This window comes from Archocentrus centrarchus, chromosome 11, assembly GCF_007364275.1.
Source record: "Archocentrus centrarchus isolate MPI-CPG fArcCen1 chromosome 11, fArcCen1, whole genome shotgun sequence".
Lineage (NCBI taxonomy): Eukaryota > Metazoa > Chordata > Actinopteri > Cichliformes > Cichlidae > Archocentrus > Archocentrus centrarchus.
In genome coordinates this window covers 10,899,281-10,916,096 of record NC_044356.1, presented here as the reverse complement: position 1 = coordinate 10,916,096, position 16,816 = coordinate 10,899,281, and the positions used below count along the sequence as shown (strand labels likewise).

The window sequence follows — 16,816 nt, the reverse complement described above, 5'->3', positions numbered from 1 at the left end:
TAACACATTTGTTCATTGCGCTCCTTCACTGCTACGATTCTGCTAAACTGAATGCATCCGACCGACTTTATTTTGTTCTTTATTGTGCTTTATTCTGTTGGAGCGTATTATTGTGTCATCATTCACATTTCCATAAACTAAGTATGGCCTATCAGGCACAATGTAAAGTGCAGATATGAACTGCAGATTCAGGTTTAGGCCATCAGACTTCACAGCGGTTGGGTTTGGCACACCGTCATGACCTAGAGCCCTGCCAACCACAGCGATATGCAAAGTGCAGTTGACGCTTTCATGCTTCATGTACTGTTGAAGAAGTGGGTGCCCAACCTTTAATCATGTGCCTACAAAGGATAGTCCACTGAAACAGAGACGCATCTGTAGTCTTTATTTATACCAGAAAGTATGATACAGAGAGGAAATGTATAATATAATAATAAATATGGAATCAATATCATTATATTAAAAAGCCTCATGCACTATGAACTCTTATTTTCTCTTGCAGGCCACTAATTCCACAAATGAAACAGCTACAACAGCGGCCAATAACAGCACGTTGAGTACTTCTACTCAGTCCACATCGACTACACCTCACCTCACTCCACTGCTCTAAACATAACCACCACCAGTGCCAAACGACCATAACCACAGGTATCACCCCTCCTGCTTCCTCCTCCTCCTCTGCAACTACCAACTCTTCATCACAGAACACCACAGTGCCCCCTACTCAAAACCCTGGGACCACAGCGTCCACTGCTCAGCATTCTACAACTGGGACTACACCAAAAGGAGGCTCTTCCCATGTGTCTGGGTGCTGCGGTCAGCTGTTGATGTTTGCTGTCACTATTCTCATCTGCTGTGCATAGAGATGAATGTATGAAAGCAGAGACATTGCAGTGCATTTCATTTTATTTTTCATTTATATTTAATCTATAAATCCTTAAATACTGTGGAAAAATATTAGATTATTGATAGACCCTCATATTACATGGCTCCTACTGTAAGGATGAATAGTGCTTTGTTTGCACTGAGCTTTTCTCCACCTTTACGCAAACCTCCACAAGGTCTGTCTAACATTGTGCTTCATTGTGCTGTATTTCATTCCTGATTATCAGAACGAAAATAAAGTTTTCTGTTTTTTTTTATGTCAAATAAAATGAAATGATGATATATTGAGGAGGATGAAAAGCTAATTGCAGTGAACATGTCAACAACCCCAGGTCTATGTCAGCTGAAGGTGAAATGGCCGTGGCCCATTTCAAAGCTAGTTCATTTTATTCGGGCATCATCACATTTCAAATCAGGCTGCTTGCACAGCATCATCTTCTTTTGTATTGTTTCTCTCTTCCCTGTTAAAAATGCTGTTAGGGCATGAAAACAATGTATTTATGTTTCTCTGTGTAACCAAAAACATGAGCTCTAATCTGTTACTTATACTTATTTTTGGGGAAATTGTAAAGCAGTTCAACTAGAAACTATTTCATATTAACATTTAACAAAACTAACCAATCAACCAAAAAAAAAACAAAGATTATGGTGGAGTGTTTTATTATATTGATGTTAATTAAAAGTGACTGGTGAATTTTACCGACATCAGTGTCTTTTTTGAGCATCAGCAGCCTGAGGGGCTTTGATGAAGAAAGACACGAGGTATTGCTTACATCCATATCCATACAGGTTCTGCATAGTTCCGGCACAGTGTGAAGTTTTGAATCATTGATCCATCACTTGGGTGGAGACTTACAGGTAAATAGTGGGAACGCATCATTAAAAGGCAAGCTTCGGAAGACAGCACACATTTTACAAGACTTTCAAGTGCGGATGAGAAAAACAACAGCAGATCTCATAAAACAGTCACATTTTAATAAGTTATCTTAAGCTATTTGCTTTCTAGAGGAAATATGAAGTACTTTGTCTTGGAGCTGTTTTTACTGACTCTGCTGGGATTTGCCTGTGTACAGGTAAAACCCTTCTTCACTGGCTATAAAGTAGATAGGAGGGAAAAGGAAGTTATAAAGATTAAATGTAAAAAAAACAAACAAAAAACAATCAAATAACTTTTTTGTAGTCAGACAAAAAAATCTTGAAATAATTTTCAGCATGTAAGATAATTTTTTTATGAAAAACATTAATAGTCTCCTTCTCTATTTTTCAGTATTAATGCATTCTATTAAAATCACAGCCTGAACATGCTTTTATTGTATATAAAGTATAACATGTCATAATCTGTAAAATACATCCCAATGCTGTGTCACAACCTTTGTTGGTGTCCTCTTTATAACCCTGTAAAGAAGTCAACATCTGCAACAACAGTGAGTACCAATTACAATTCATCCTGGACCAATGTAAACACCAACAATTACACTGGCAACGGCAACGGGAGCGGCAATGGCAGTGGCAGTGGCAGTGGCAACAGCAGCGGCAGCGGCAGCGGCCAAGCTTCCACCAGCACGATGCCCACAGTGAGTGTGACAACTCCAAAGAGCGGACAGAGCCGCAGCTTCACCTCCGTGGCTCTGCTGTTTGGATCTTTTGCTCTTCAAGCCATGTGGCAGTGAGCGATCAAGAGCCTCAGCTGGAGCTAGTCCATGACTACAACTCTATTTATCACAGTAAAAATCTGAGCACATTTTAGTTGGTTGCACATGAAATATTTTACACAATGTAGAATATAGACTTGCATTTGCTTGAAAGTGTCTGTAACAACTTTGCGGATATGTGCACGCAAGTCAGTAAAGTTGATTTATGCAGCACTTTTCGCACATAAGCAATAAGTAGTTAGTAGATAAGTAGTCACAATGTGCTGTACAATATATAATATGTGAATGAGGAAATCTCTGCTGCTTTTTAAAAGCACATTAAGACATAGACACAGACAAAATTTTATTGTCATTCAAAATTGCACCATACAGTGCGCATGAGAACGAGATTTTGTTGCTATAGGCTCGGATTAAATTTGGAGGAACTGCAGCAGTGATGTACAAATAAGACTAAATAAAGGAATAAAAATAAAGAGAAAAATACTAAATAAAGAATCTAATCAAAAATAAAGTATATGTATGTACATACACACACACACATATATACATATATACACACATACATATTTATATATAAATATATATATACACATACCATACACATACATACTATAATATATAGATATAGATACACACACACGCACATCCATATATATATATATATATATATATATATACATACACACACACATATACACATATACACATACATACACACATGTCCAACACCTGCATATACCCAGATATACCTATAGACATAGTATAAATATATATATGTGGTGATAATGTAGGCATCTTTTGGCATGTTTGAATTGTTTAATTTGAAGGGAATATACTGCTATTTATTTTCTTGTGTGAAAATAAAATGTATAAGTTCATTGTAATTTTACCTCCAGGTGTGTTACAATGTAATAAGACAATGACTTCCTTATCTGTACTGATATAATTATTTGCACATAGTACAAACGGCTGTGCAACTCTTTACATTTATGTGTGAAATACATTAAACATGTGATATTTTCTAAAATGAATGTTAATTAAAAAAGAGCATTAGTTCAATAAATGTGTGATTAGGTATCAAAATTTACCTTTGCTCCCTTTTTGTGGTGCTTTCGTCTTTGAAATGAAGAAAATGAAAACAAAGCTCAGAAAAACATCGTGAATGTTGGTTAAGCTTCATTAGGAAGTCTAACAGGTTTTTGCTGGCATGATTGATCCAGTCAGGGTACTGTATTCTTTCATTTTAAAAGTTATTTGAAGAACCAGTGCAGAGGCTAAGCTTACTCACAAAGGAGAGCTGATCCAAGCTTTAGTGTGCAAGAATTCACATTAATCCTGAGGCAAAACTCTGAAATTGGAGACTTTAATACAACATTATTATACATATAATAATAAAGCTAGTGAGTATTGCCTTTAGTGCAATACTATTACACAGTATAGGAGTGATAGATATTGTTCGGTATGAATAATATAATATTGCACAGAGATGTGGGTGTTGCACAGTTACAGTGGGTGAGTGTGTGAGTTCAGGGTGGTGATTGCTCTGGCGAAGAAACTGTTCTTGAGTCTGTTTGTTCTGGCTTTGACGCACCTGTAGCACCTGTCAGAGGGCAGTAGGTCAGACAGTTCAAGGCCATGGTGTGAGCTGTCCTTGATGACCCCAGCTTTTCTATCTTTGAGTTAACCAAGGATAACTTGTACCTTCCCAAATGGGCAGCTGTAGTAGCAAGAGTGTTATTAAAACTCTTGCTACTAGAGTAGTGAAGCAGTGTATACTGTGGCGATCAGTCTGAAGTGAAAATGAAACCTGCAGTTTGCTGGTCACTGTTGCCCTCTGCTGCCTGAGCAGGTCCATTGCAAAGATGGTTTACTAGTAACGGGAGGCTGCAAAGAAGCCAATGAGGGAACCTGGAGCTAATCTTCAAAATACTAATCATTTGTAGATTGATGTTAACGCTTTTACCATTTTATCAGTGGCATCATTAGCGACAGCTGCTAACTGAAAACCTACTTTTTTTTTTTTTTTAAACCATTTCTCAGTGTCAGATTTTGGTTATTATGTCCAGTGACAAACCACTTACACTCAAGAACTGCTCTGGAAGGTCTGACAGTCATCTTTATCCTACACCTCAAGCTTCTGAGCAAAGGTCATTGTTACCCATGTGCTTTCTAGGTCATCCAACAGGAGGAAGTCAGACTCAGTGACCGTTGCTAAGTAGTGCAACTCTCACCAATCATTGGACTTAACTGCAAATGCCATGTCTAATGCTTAACAAGGAGCAGGGGCAGTACAGGGAAGGTAGTAAAACATGGGTTACAAATTAAACCATGTATAAACATCATGGGGGAAAAACTGTCTTAATCCATTTTTATGATGATTACATCGAAAATTCAGAAGATTTCAGCAGTGTTGTGAAATTCAAGCTTTCAAAGTAAAAGTTAGCTCAAAGGGATTACAAGAGCTCATACTTTGCATAAACTGATAATAATTGATAAATGTAATAAAATTTATGAAGCATGTCTGATCACATTAATGCTGAAGGATTTCTTTTTTAAAACTAAACACATTCAACATAAGGAACAAAGTATCAGTAACTCCCTGACAACTTCCTGGATACTGGGTTAGGTCATACTCTGTGCCACACCTACTTCTCCTGAAACATGATATTATTCTATAAAAGCAAGAACACAAGATTTCCTCTTAGTTTCCCTGAAGTAGGAGAGGGTTGGAAGGAGATCTTTCAGAGCAACTGAAAATACATCTTTTTTTTTTTTTTGAGCAGCAGAAAAATTTCTGCAGCATCTTTGGTACATCTCTGACTCATTGGTTCTTTCCAGCATGGAGATATTGTCTCTGGGAATTTTCATACTGGCTTTGCTGGTGCAGGTATTTACTATATCTTTTAAAGTAGTTACATTGGAACTAGGCAGAAATTTTTTAAATACGAGATTATGTCATGTCTAATGCTTATGATATTGCTTGTAGAGACATTTTATCAATAATTAACACACGATGGAAGATGTGTGAATAAAAAAAATGTTTCGCAAAGAGTGTCATAAGCTGACATGTCTAAAAACCCTAAAACGTTTTTATGTAGTTTGAAAGTTTCCCCAAGAAACACTGTTAATATGATCTCATGGCAATCTATTTCTTCTAATGGTAATAATTAAATAAGTCATTAAAATAGCATTAAATTTGTTTTAGCATTATAAATTACTATTTCCTGTAATTCATGAAAGATGTTTGTATATAAAAAAATTTGAAAACATTCAAAAACAAAAATTCTAATTAATGAAAAATCTTGTCATTGGACAGAAATTGTAGGTCAAGAACAGTCAAGGTTACTGCAATACCATATAAACAATTAACAGAGTAAATAGTGGGTGATAATGACAGTATGGATGCAGAAATGTTCCTGTTGTGCTTTTAGTCCCCACACACTGAAATGATTTTCTACTTTGTTCCTTATTAGTCTCCAGGAATTACACTTGCTGACACCTCGGCCAACACACCTACGACTGACATTCCAGACAACACAACTACAACTGACATTCCAGACAACACAACTACAACTGACATTCCAGACAACACAACTACAACTGACATCCCAGGCAACACAACTACGACTGACATTCCAGACAACACAACTACGACTGACATCCCAGGAAACGCAACTACGACTGGCAAGTCGGCTGACACGGGTACGACTGGCACCTCAGCCAACACCGGAACGACTGGCACCTCAGCCAACACGGGTACGACTGGCACCTCGGCCAACACCGGTACGACTGGCACCTCGGCCAACACGGGTACGACTGGCACCTCGGCCAACACCGGTACGACTGGCAGCTCGGCCAACACGGGTACGACTGGCACCTCAGCCAACACAGGTACGACTGGCACCTCAGCCAACACAGGTACGACAGGCACCTCAGCCAACACGGGTACGACTGGCACCTCGGCCAACACCGGTAGGACTGGCAGCTCGGCCAACACGGGTACGACTGGCACCTCGGCCAACACGGGTACGACTGGCACCTCGGCCACCACCACTGCAGCCGGTACTCCAGCCACCAACGCTACAAATGCCACTCAAAGCATCCCAAGTAATATGACCACCACAGTGACTACATACAGCAGCTCATCCACTACAAAAAGTGCTACCACCACAGGAAATGGAGCCTCAGCACTGAAAGCTTCTGTACTTTTTCCCATTTTTCCACTCTTGCTCTACATGCTCTGTTTTTTTTTTTAGTTTATAAAGACTAAATTAACTAAATGTAGATAACACTAATCATGGGAATGAAGGACAGCATCAAAGCTACATCCTGAGCCTTTTATGTGTGGTACACAAAATATATAGAGACTAATCTTAATTTAACAATATGCTATACATACAATATCAGAATGTAAAGAAAAAGGGAGCCATTGTTCTGCTGTTTATTGGTACAATTTGGGGAAAAAATTCTATTTATATATTTGTAAAAGATTAGGAGGAAAAGGAAGCATTCCAGTACATAATTTAAGCAATAAAAGCAAATGACCAAACTGCAGTTATAAAAGTGTCAACAGAACCTGTTTCATTACATTTGGTTGCACCAATAAGTACCAATAAGTCAATTGCAGCAAAAACTCAATATCTAAAATGTGTATATGTAAAGCATGCAATTCAATAAAATATGAAAGTTGGCACAGCATTGAGTTTATTTTTGCAGTAGCATTGGGGAGGAAGAATTCTATAAGGGAGTAGAAGGTCCAGCTAGAATTTGCAGCTTTTGTTTAATCTTCAGATCGACAGATGGCGAGCAGAGCCTGTAGATAGTCTCCTTTAAAGTGTTTCTGTTGGGGGGGGGAATGAAAATTTTTGGATTACATTTTAACAAATACGCACAAAAAATATTAAAAAAATATATATATTATTATCAGTAGATATTATATTCATGCAAATCTCCCGGCTAAATATGCAAATTTTATATTAGTACAGTTTTAGCTGTGTGACCAACCTGCAGTGCAGTGTAGAGGGAATTTCCTGTTAATTTAATGAAGGCAGCTCGGATACACAGCAGATCTTCCTCACTGTGAGACACCATAATCCTCTGCACTAATTCTTTCTGTAAGAGTGGAATGATTTTTGGGTAAACAGCGTGTTGATTGTCTCGTGACGATTTCATTTACAAGATGTGCATTCTGTCATTTTAGCTTGTCTGTACAGTTGAAGGTTGTTTTCCGTGTGTGCTCATCAAAATTAAACTACTACACTGCAAAGAAACATGGTGACGTGGTGACTGCCTCTCCTAATAGACTCTGTAAAATTACAATGATTATGAAACGCTACAGATTAGATGTCTGTGGTTGTTCTTTGAGATCCCATGCGGCACTGTAATGCCAGAAACGAAAGTGATCGCAACACTCAGATATTTCGGACCCAAAGAAGTCAGCAACGCAGCACTGATGGCATAGGTTTGCCTCAGTGGCGACAAAGACAGTTACAGTGCTTTCACAGATACTGGTGCAGAGTTTGTTTAATATCAGTGGATGATGTCCTCATCTTGCAAACTCACAAAAGGGCATTCATGGACACAGGTGTCCTCAGTGCGGTTAATGTAATCAACGTACACTGAGGCAGTGCTCTGGCATAGCAATAAGTACTAAAAGTACCAGCAGGGCAAATGAATGTAAGAAAATATGACTGTGAGCAGATTGTGTTTCCAAATATCTGGTTACATGTGGCTCCCAGTTTATTCAATAGAAATGTTCATTGCAGGAAACAGCATTCATAATTTACACTCTCCTAACAGTGACTGCATTCAGTTATTATTATGTATATTGATTTTTCTGTCCATTTTACGCCTATCATGATATAAGACTGCAGCTGAAACCAACCAGTCGTATCTTTAAAAGCATGTGACACACCTACTGTAGCAACAGGGTCGGCACGTCCTCGATAGCTATTTTGGGCCCAAACAGTACCCAGACACTTTACACCTTCCTTTTTCTCTTTTATTTGAATCTCTAACGGGAACTCTGAAGTAATTTAATGACCAGCCACCAGCTGGTAACTCAACGTTCACCTCTTGTACTTCTCCATTTTCTTTGACTTCTCTGTGCTTTTGTTTACTAGTTTGCTTCACTTTGAGATGGAGGCCGACTGTAGAAGCAAGTTGAAAGGAACTGCTAGCGAACATTTTTAGATTTCTGTCACATATAGACACATAAAGCCTGGATTCTGCTGCATTTTTCAACTTCACTTTTATTTCAATTTCAACCACATCTACATGGTTTGCATCTAGATAGCTAGATGCATTAAAAAAAATGACAGACTCAACAGAACTGCTAAGATAAATATGCAGATTAAGGAGATGTATATATAATTAAATAGCCTATTAAATCAAAAATAAATAATTAAAGAAGAAAAACTACAACAAATAGCTGCAAGAAGACAAAAATAACAACATGAGAGGGAGAGAGAGAAAAGCAGACCCCACTGTTGTGTGCATAGACATAAGCAGTAAGTAGGATCTATAAGTTAAGTCTAATAAGTTCATGAAGTCACACAATCGCCATAGCTGGTTTCTGCTGTTTGATAAACATATCTTTTTGAAGTCTGTTTGTTCCTCCCACACCTTCTCCACCCACTTGTTAAATATTATTTAGCTTTCCATCAGTGCCTTCTGGCATTCGACCCAAAGGTGCCACCTACAGGTCCTTTACCAAAGCATTTGGAGTTTAGGACGAGTGTATTTTATTTATAAGTTTTACCCATGTTTAAGCCATTTTTAAAAATGTTTTATACTCTTATCTTAAAAATCTGTAGACTAGAAAAAAAGATCGGTAAAGCTAATACAACAGCTAAATGGTGCATTAGAAGCATTAAAACGTGGTAAATCCATTAATCGGTCACTTCATCCATTCATCAGTTAATCATATATATATATATATATATATATATATATATATATATATATATATATATATAAGCACTCACAGCCATGGCCTCCTGGAAACGGTAAGCTTCATACTCCACAGAGGGGATCAACAGCTCCACCAACAGAAGCACCAGGTCTCCAGATACAGCTTTCTTCAGAGCAGTCACTATGTCCTAAGTGCATCACATGCAAAGAGAAATGTCAAAAAAAATAATACTGAATTATGCCTCAATTTGAAAACATTGATCGTTTCACCCCTGGTTTTCTTTTCTCCCCCCATGGTAAGTTGCTTTAGTATAGTGACACCAATGAAGAGAAACATCTAACAATACTTGTATTGACTAATGGAAAAACTACCAGTACACTTGGGATGGCACGTTCACCACCATAGTATTATTTCCCTTTAAGTTACGCTGTGGTATCTCCATCATTAAACAAAGGTGTGTTATTAATATTTGATCAGCAAATGCAAACTGTTGTGACTATTACAACTCCAACTCAGCATTCACTGTCATTGCTTAAAGTATATTATAGTAAATATTAGTTACTGGAAGACAGCTTACAACCTTGAAACCCTTAAAGTCTTAATTTCTAAACCCTTGCAGAGATTTTTCGGCTGGTTTTGTCTCACCGTTTCTTTACCTTTTGCTTTGACGCTTTAAAGGCCTCGGCGATTACTTGCCTCTGAGCGTTGCTTCGATTGGTTAGTATTCTCACCAGTGTCACTGTATCTGAGCGAGATCACAATATTCAGACACTTACTGATAAAAAGGTAAAAAAAAAACAAACAAACATTCAAGAGGCAAAAGAAAAGTAGGAATTTCTAAAGCATTCTTCAGCATTCAAAATACTGCCATCCCAGCTTTGGCATACCTTTATTTTCCAGCGCTGCCTTGATCGCCATCACATCTCTGTCAGGGTGGAAATTGGAGAAGGGTCGTACTGTACCAAGGGTACCCCAACACATATTCTATATAAATAAAAAAAGGGAGGCACCGGTAACCAAAATAAGATTAGACTGAATCATGACATCTGCTTTGCCTCTAAAAAAATAATAAAACAACCGAGTGGCAAGAATCAAATGAAATGTGTGACAACGAAAGTAACCTGATAATGAATATACCGTGAAGGTATGTTTCTGGAGATGTGGAATGATACAGATTAGATCTTTGCAGTTAAAGAATGCTAAATACGCCATACTACAGAGTACTAGAAGAACGGGTTTGCGGCGTGTTTGTGTGTGTGTGTGGTGGGGGATGGTTTTAAAAAATAAATAAAAAATAGTACTATGGAGTAATTTTCAACAGTGATATGAGGCACGATTAGCACGATGGTTACTGTAGCACTCCTGCTTCACAGCAAGAAGGTCATAGGTCCAAATCCATCATCTGGCCAGGGCCCCTCTGTGTGGAGTTTGCATGTTTTCCCTGTGTCTGCGTGACAGCTTTCTCCCAGAGTCCAGTGACATGCAGTTAGTGGGGTTAGGTAAATTGATGAATCTAAATTGAATATGAGTGCAAATGGTCTCTCTGTGTTAGCACTGTGACAGACTGTCCTACGTCAGCTGGGATAGGCTCCAGCCCCACTGTGACCTGGAATTGGATAATGCATGGATGGATATGGGGCACAGCAAGGCTGAATTGTGTTACGTGGCCTTCTTGACATTTAAAATCTAAAGCTCACATTGTGCAGCATACTTGGGCGCATTCTTCAGTAGATAGCAACTAGATACCCAGAGTGAACAAGACAGCAGATGACACTGTGTAAATGTCTTAGTCTTAGTGAGCAGTCATTACCCAATGTCAGAAAGAAGACAGGGCAGAGGCGTATTTCTGGAAAAGTTTACTTACATAAGAGTTACAGTACTCAGAGTCCATGGCTTTCTTTTATCTAATGTGAGATAAATACACACACATGTAGAAATAGTACACACATTAACAGCATATGTTAAGGAACAAACCAGACAGGGACTGTTAACGTTATGTTCAGAGGACCTGTGTGAAAGTCTATACCACAGCTTTTAAGAAACTAGCAGCCCCTGCAACAATTACCTGGAGGCTATGAACAACAACATACTAAAACACATTACTAGCTGAATACCATGACCCATTTACTCTTTAAACAAATTCTTTAAAGGAATAAGTATTTCTCTTACCTGTAACAGAATACTAGGCAAGCTCTAACAAGGTGTGGAGTCAGTATTTTTTGTTTTTTTTTAACGCCCTCCCCTCAGTATGCCACAGCTGCTTCCAGCGTTCCCACGTGACTGTCAGTCACTGATACTGACCAATCAGGGCTCAGTATCACAGCTTCTTCCGTGCCATTTCCTTTCGCAAATATTATAGCGACTCACTTCAACCTGAGAGTCAAGCAGGAATCTTGACAGTCAGGTTTGCGTACAGGTGACATTTTCTTTGGAGTCTATTTGTATCTTATCGTGAATTGCCCCCCCCAATTAAATAATTGGGACATTGCTGCATCAGGCCAAACAACTCATAACATTTAAATAATATTATAGTATTTTAGAATTTCTAAATGATAGCTTTGTCATTTTAAAGTTTTATATCAACGAGCGAGCAACTGATAAGCAATCTAAGTGGGCAACATGCCAATTAGTTTTGCAAGTGAGTGAAGGGGAAACTTGGCTTTCAGGGTGTGGCCCTGCAGAACCAGATGATCTTTTGCCTTCAAAGTCTGGCAACGCAACCAGGTTTACAGAGTCAACAAAAGAGCATTTCAACATCCACATTTGATGCTGTTAAATGATAGAAAGTGATAGTCAGACATGGGGGGGGGGGGGGGGGGGGGGGGGGGGGGGGGGGGGGGTGATGCATTCGCCCCCCACCCCCCACCCCATCTACAAATGCCTTGCAGTTTTGTTCTGTCCCACCCTCTGTCCCCCTCTGCTTCTTCCTGCTGCGTATCTACAGGCAGAGAAATGTGAGGTCTGTACTACAAACAAAGCTGATCTGCAGCAGGCTTTGTGTGACTTTGATAAGCTTTGCTGCTCTAAGCAAAGCACTTTGTGTGTGCATCTTCTTCTGAAATCGCTTGAAATGTCCTTTGAAGACTGGAAACAGTTAATATTCCAGCTCATGCATTAGCACTGAAAGCAGCTGGAACGCGAGCTGAGGCATAAACAGTTGAAGCAAATTAAACGACAGCCAGCTTTTTGCTACATTTATTTTTTTATTCAATATTTTAAAACCGTTCCCTCTTACATAAACATAAAATTACATCTTTAGTATCAAATATTAACATACAGCTGAAGCAAGTAAACGCATAAACACTAAGACATGGAAATATGTCAAGAAATGAAGTAACTTGACAGAAACTGGACATACGACCCAGTTCATTGCACTGCACCACGCAATCTCAAATGCTGCATACATAAGTGCAACTTCTCCCACAACACTTATAGTAATATACAAAAAAAATACTTAAAAGTATAACACACATTTCTTGACTACTACACATCCTTTTGGCTTCATTCCTCCAGCTTCATTATAAATCACAGGGAGCCGCTTTGTGTTCATTCTAGGAACTCTAATGCTGCAGAGCAATTTGAATTTCAAGCAATTTATTTTATAGTAAACAAATTTATAAAACAAAAAGCTCGTACAACCTCAGATTCATAGAAACATGGAAATCCCAGGCTGAATACTCAAATCGCTGACAAATGATCAGATTGAAGGTCAAATAAAGTCATAGAGAAGAGTGAACCATACACTTGGTTTTACAAGCGAGAGTGTCTCCCTGCTGGGTTCATATAAAGTACATCCTTAAATACAGTAAATCTTCCTTTTCAACTCATGATATGATCCAAGTCATAGCAAAACAACAAGGCACTCATTAAACCCTTCTTTGTGTACACTTTTTAAAAATCTGACTGATGAGAAAAAAAACAAAACAACATATCTATACATAATTTCATACTGTGAATACAAATGAACAAAACCTTGAAAACAACTTGGGCAGCTTTTACAGGGCACGCAGTGCTTCCATGCATTCTTGCTGTTGGATACCGATTTCAAACTAGTGCTCAGAAGAAACTACACGTCCTGAGATGCATTATATCATGAAGCAGACACAACAGTGGTTACTGAAATATTAAGACAACATTACACAGTTGCAAAGGTAAGCTCTGTTCATATACAGTAGACTGCTACAGCAACTCTAACTCCCACTGCTGGCTTGGCCTCTCATCATTCTCTGGCATAATCACGACATGGTCCTTGTCATAAGTTTTGCCACCTGATGAAAAAAATATTTTGAAAATGTCAATGTGACATCCTAAACAAGGATTACATTTTTTAAAATTTTATTTTAATTGATCTCAGTAGTGGAATGTAACTAAATCTCTCAGTGAGTACTTATTTAGATTAACAGTGGATATGCCGGACATTGAACTTGAAACTTGAGATTCTGAAAATTAAGTCATACCACATGAGAACAGATGAGACTATAAAAACTACACTATCCACCTTTGCATTTGTTTTAAGCACATTCACTAAGCGCACAACAAGTGTTTAAGGGTCAGATTATCATGTTTTCTTCTCATACCTTTAACATCCAGCACCATGCCAGGGAAAGTAAGGCTAGTGATGAGGCCTTTCATTTGGGCTGTCCAGGTTTGAGCGGGCTGCCGGGTGTCTGTCCACAGAACCACCTTTGATGCTGGCTCTATGTTGCCAACCACCTGAAGGCACATGGTTGGAGACAACTACAGAAGACAAGATATTTTATTAGAATAGGGTCAAGATCTGAAACACATAACTGTGTTGAGGTTCAAATTTATAGGATGCCACCAACATTGTTACCTTGTTTTTAATTAGTCCATCCTGGTAGAACCAGATGTCACTCAGTGGCTCCACATCGGGCGTCACCACCACCCGTCCTGATTTCATTTCCTCCACACCACCCTGGACGGACAGGAAGTGACCTCTCTCTGTGTTCTTGATACGGAAAAAGTGGCGCTTCTGCAAAAGGCAAACATACCACAGTGTATTACTGTTAAAGAATCAGTTATAGCAGTGGCTCCCAAAGTCAAGAGTGCTTCGGCCCCATTAAAAAAAAAAGAAGAAAAAAAAAAAAAAAAAAACAGAACCCCCCCCCCCCCCCCCCCCCCCCAAGACATTTTCCTGGCTAGAAGCCTGACTTCACTCTCCTCAAAATCCAAGACAAAGTGATGCATTACCTTGAAATTTGACTCAAAAACCATGAACAACACAGACGGTTGGTTATAAATTGCTAATACTACCCAGTCATATCTAAAGTGCTAATGCTAACATGTTACCCACTTGCCACTGGAACGCAAACTTATATACAAGAGCAGTAAATTTAGGTCAGACTATTGAGTAATATCACAAACTAACCACCTCCTATTACCAGTTTAAATTCCCTTTTTATATAAATACATACTTCTAAATAAATATGTAACTGTACTTGTGAGTAATTTCAAACTGAATTGCTGTTATTACTGTGGTCCGCCTGCTGTAGCTTTGCAGCTCACCAGGGGGCCACGGCCCACATTTTGGGAACCACTGCGTTAGAGAATAAGACAACTCAGTGTCATTTATATATACCAGGAGAACAAGTCAGGATTGGTTTTACTCTAATCATGGATATTTTCACCTTTTTATGGAGGGAATTTTGAGAAAACACCATTCAGTCACACTCAAATTTTGGAGTTATTTGATACAGTTAACATCCCTGAGATTTATGCAAATGTCAAGATGATTTACTAATATCAGCAACAGCAGCACTAAACTAAGATATAGACCTGGAACACAAAGATCAACACCTTCAATATCACATTCTTCTTTAGGGTCCTAATGAGGGTTCGTTTACTGCAGTGATTCTCAAATCCAGGCCTCGCGGCCCAGTGTCCTGCAGGTTTTAGACGTGTCCCTGATCCAACACACCTGAGTCAAATATAGAAGTCATTAGCAGGACTCTGGAGAACTTGACTGCATACTGAGGAGGTAATTCAGCCATTTGAATCAGGTGTGTTGGATCAGGGACACATCTAAAACCTGCAGGACACTGGGCCGTGAGGCCTGGATTTGAGAATCACTGGTTTACTGCAACATGTAGCCTTGTGGTTACTCAGTCTTACACCAAGTGTGTCAAGGAAAGGGCCTGAACTGGTGCAGATCGCAGTAGCTTAGGTTTATAAAACATGACTTACCTTTCATTAAAAAAATATTATTATTATTATTATTATTATAAGTCACCTGTAATAAAAAAACAAAACAAAAATGACTCAAACTTTCACAGATTCCCTTACATCACTGACATTTACCTTTTCTTAAAGACACCGCAAAGGCTACTTGTTAACAAACCTGTCTGACTGGGTACATTGAGCCAAGAGTATGCAGTGAGCTGAACTTCGGCCAGTTGGTGATTTCAATTGGCTCCAGTAGGAACTGGCGCCCCCTATAGTTGCTGTGTTCACATATCACCCAACTACAAAGCAAGAAGATGGACACAAAGGATTACTAACTTAAGATTCTACTGTCACAGCAGAGATACAAGATATTTCCAGTTCCCCGTTAGCTGATGAAGCCATTTACCAGCCGCTGTTGACTCGGAGCGACAGGATGTGGTTGTTGAAGCCCTCTTCGACCATACTCACGATCTCCATGTCTGTGGTGATCTCCCTGCCCTCCAGACACTCAAGCCCAAACAAAGAGATGGAGGGGACTGAGAACATCTGGGCACAGAAAGAGGGAGGTTTTAGAAACTCTATTACATAATCGAGAGCAATATTTTCCCAACGCTACATGAGGGCATTTCTCACCAAGGGGACGATCTTCACAGAACGAATGGAGCAGTCGGGGGGGCAGCCCATGCTGATTAAATTGGGGTAGTCTCCTTCAGATAAGACATACAAATTCCCAGAGAACTGTTTGTCGTCATAGAGGACCCAGCTGAAATACAGAGTGACACATTATGTGTTTTTATTGATTTGCTATCAGGCATTATAATGAATAAGTATGTCATTATGAAATCAAACATAAGTCATTTTCAATCTCCTTAACTTTCTTTTGGAGTTGTCCTTCTTATATTTCTCCATCAGTCATTTTTAGTACTTTGCTCCCTGCTTTCTTACCTTCCTCCTGCCACTCTGCATGACTTGGCAAGTAATTTTTCTGGCAGTGTGTCCTGGTTGCATTCAAAGATGTAACACTCTCCCTGGAAGTCTGGCTCAGAGTACAATATTATCTGACCGGGAGGGACAGAGAAGATAAGTGAGATGTCAGATATGAACATTCATATTCTTAAAACCTTTATTCTTCTAAATATTTTTACTGCTTAGTCTCATTTAGCTTTTCACAAACTCACATACA

General features: G+C 38.9%; 3 protein-coding genes across 3 annotated transcripts in view; 1 reads left to right on the top strand and 2 right to left on the bottom strand.

The window, feature by feature from the left end:
* The first annotated feature begins 5,262 nt into the window (after positions 1–5,262).
* On the top strand, positions 5,263–7,041 carry LOC115788497 (jacalin-related lectin 34). Its single transcript, XM_030741529.1, has 2 exons — positions 5,263–5,424; positions 6,011–7,041. Exons 1-2 carry the CDS (start codon positions 5,377–5,379, stop codon positions 6,791–6,793), a joined length of 831 nt encoding a protein of 276 aa, XP_030597389.1. The 5' UTR covers positions 5,263–5,376; the 3' UTR covers positions 6,794–7,041.
* anxa14 (annexin A14) lies at positions 6,996–11,716 on the bottom strand. The gene is made up of 7 exons (XM_030741187.1): positions 11,620–11,716; positions 11,315–11,354; positions 10,338–10,434; positions 10,107–10,195; positions 9,524–9,637; positions 7,542–7,649; positions 6,996–7,377 (listed from the first exon to the last, which is right to left on the bottom strand). The coding sequence occupies exons 2-7, from the start codon at positions 11,339–11,341 to the stop codon at positions 7,318–7,320; spliced, it is 495 nt and encodes a 164-aa protein (XP_030597047.1). The 5' UTR covers positions 11,342–11,354; positions 11,620–11,716; the 3' UTR covers positions 6,996–7,317.
* Positions 11,717–12,682: 966 nt separating this feature from the next.
* Positions 12,683–16,816, bottom strand: part of crybg2 (crystallin beta-gamma domain containing 2) — a 37,479-nt gene continuing 33,345 nt past the window's right edge. The window contains exons 18-24 of the mRNA XM_030741186.1: positions 16,579–16,691; positions 16,267–16,396; positions 16,040–16,179; positions 15,809–15,932; positions 14,285–14,443; positions 14,028–14,187; positions 12,683–13,718 (exon numbers count right to left, since the gene is read on the bottom strand). Coding sequence (XP_030597046.1) covers positions 13,630–13,718; positions 14,028–14,187; positions 14,285–14,443; positions 15,809–15,932; positions 16,040–16,179; positions 16,267–16,396; positions 16,579–16,691 — 915 coding nt within the window. The 3' untranslated portion in view covers positions 12,683–13,629. The remainder of the gene's footprint in view (positions 13,719–14,027; positions 14,188–14,284; positions 14,444–15,808; positions 15,933–16,039; positions 16,180–16,266; positions 16,397–16,578; positions 16,692–16,816) is intronic.

What these genes read in the sequence shown, in the direction of transcription:
- LOC115788497 (XM_030741529.1), top strand. Translation starts at nt 5,377, where the DNA reads ATGGAGATATTGTCTCTGGGAATTTTCATACTGGCTTTGCTGGTGCAG. An exon ending in TACTGGCTTTGCTGGTGCAG is followed by an intron (nt 5,425 to 6,010) that starts GTATTTACTATA and finishes GTTCCTTATTAG; the next exon opens with TCTCCAGGAATTACACTTGC.
- anxa14 (XM_030741187.1), bottom strand. Translation starts at nt 11,341, where the DNA reads ATGGACTCTGAGTACTGTAACTCTTAT. An exon ending in CTGAGTACTGTAACTCTTAT is followed by an intron (nt 10,435 to 11,314) that starts GTAAGTAAACTT and finishes TTATTTATATAG; the next exon opens with AATATGTGTTGGGGTACCCT. An exon ending in CCCTCTACACTGCACTGCAG is followed by an intron (nt 7,378 to 7,541) that starts GTTGGTCACACA and finishes CCCCCCCAACAG; the next exon opens with AAACACTTTAAAGGAGACTA.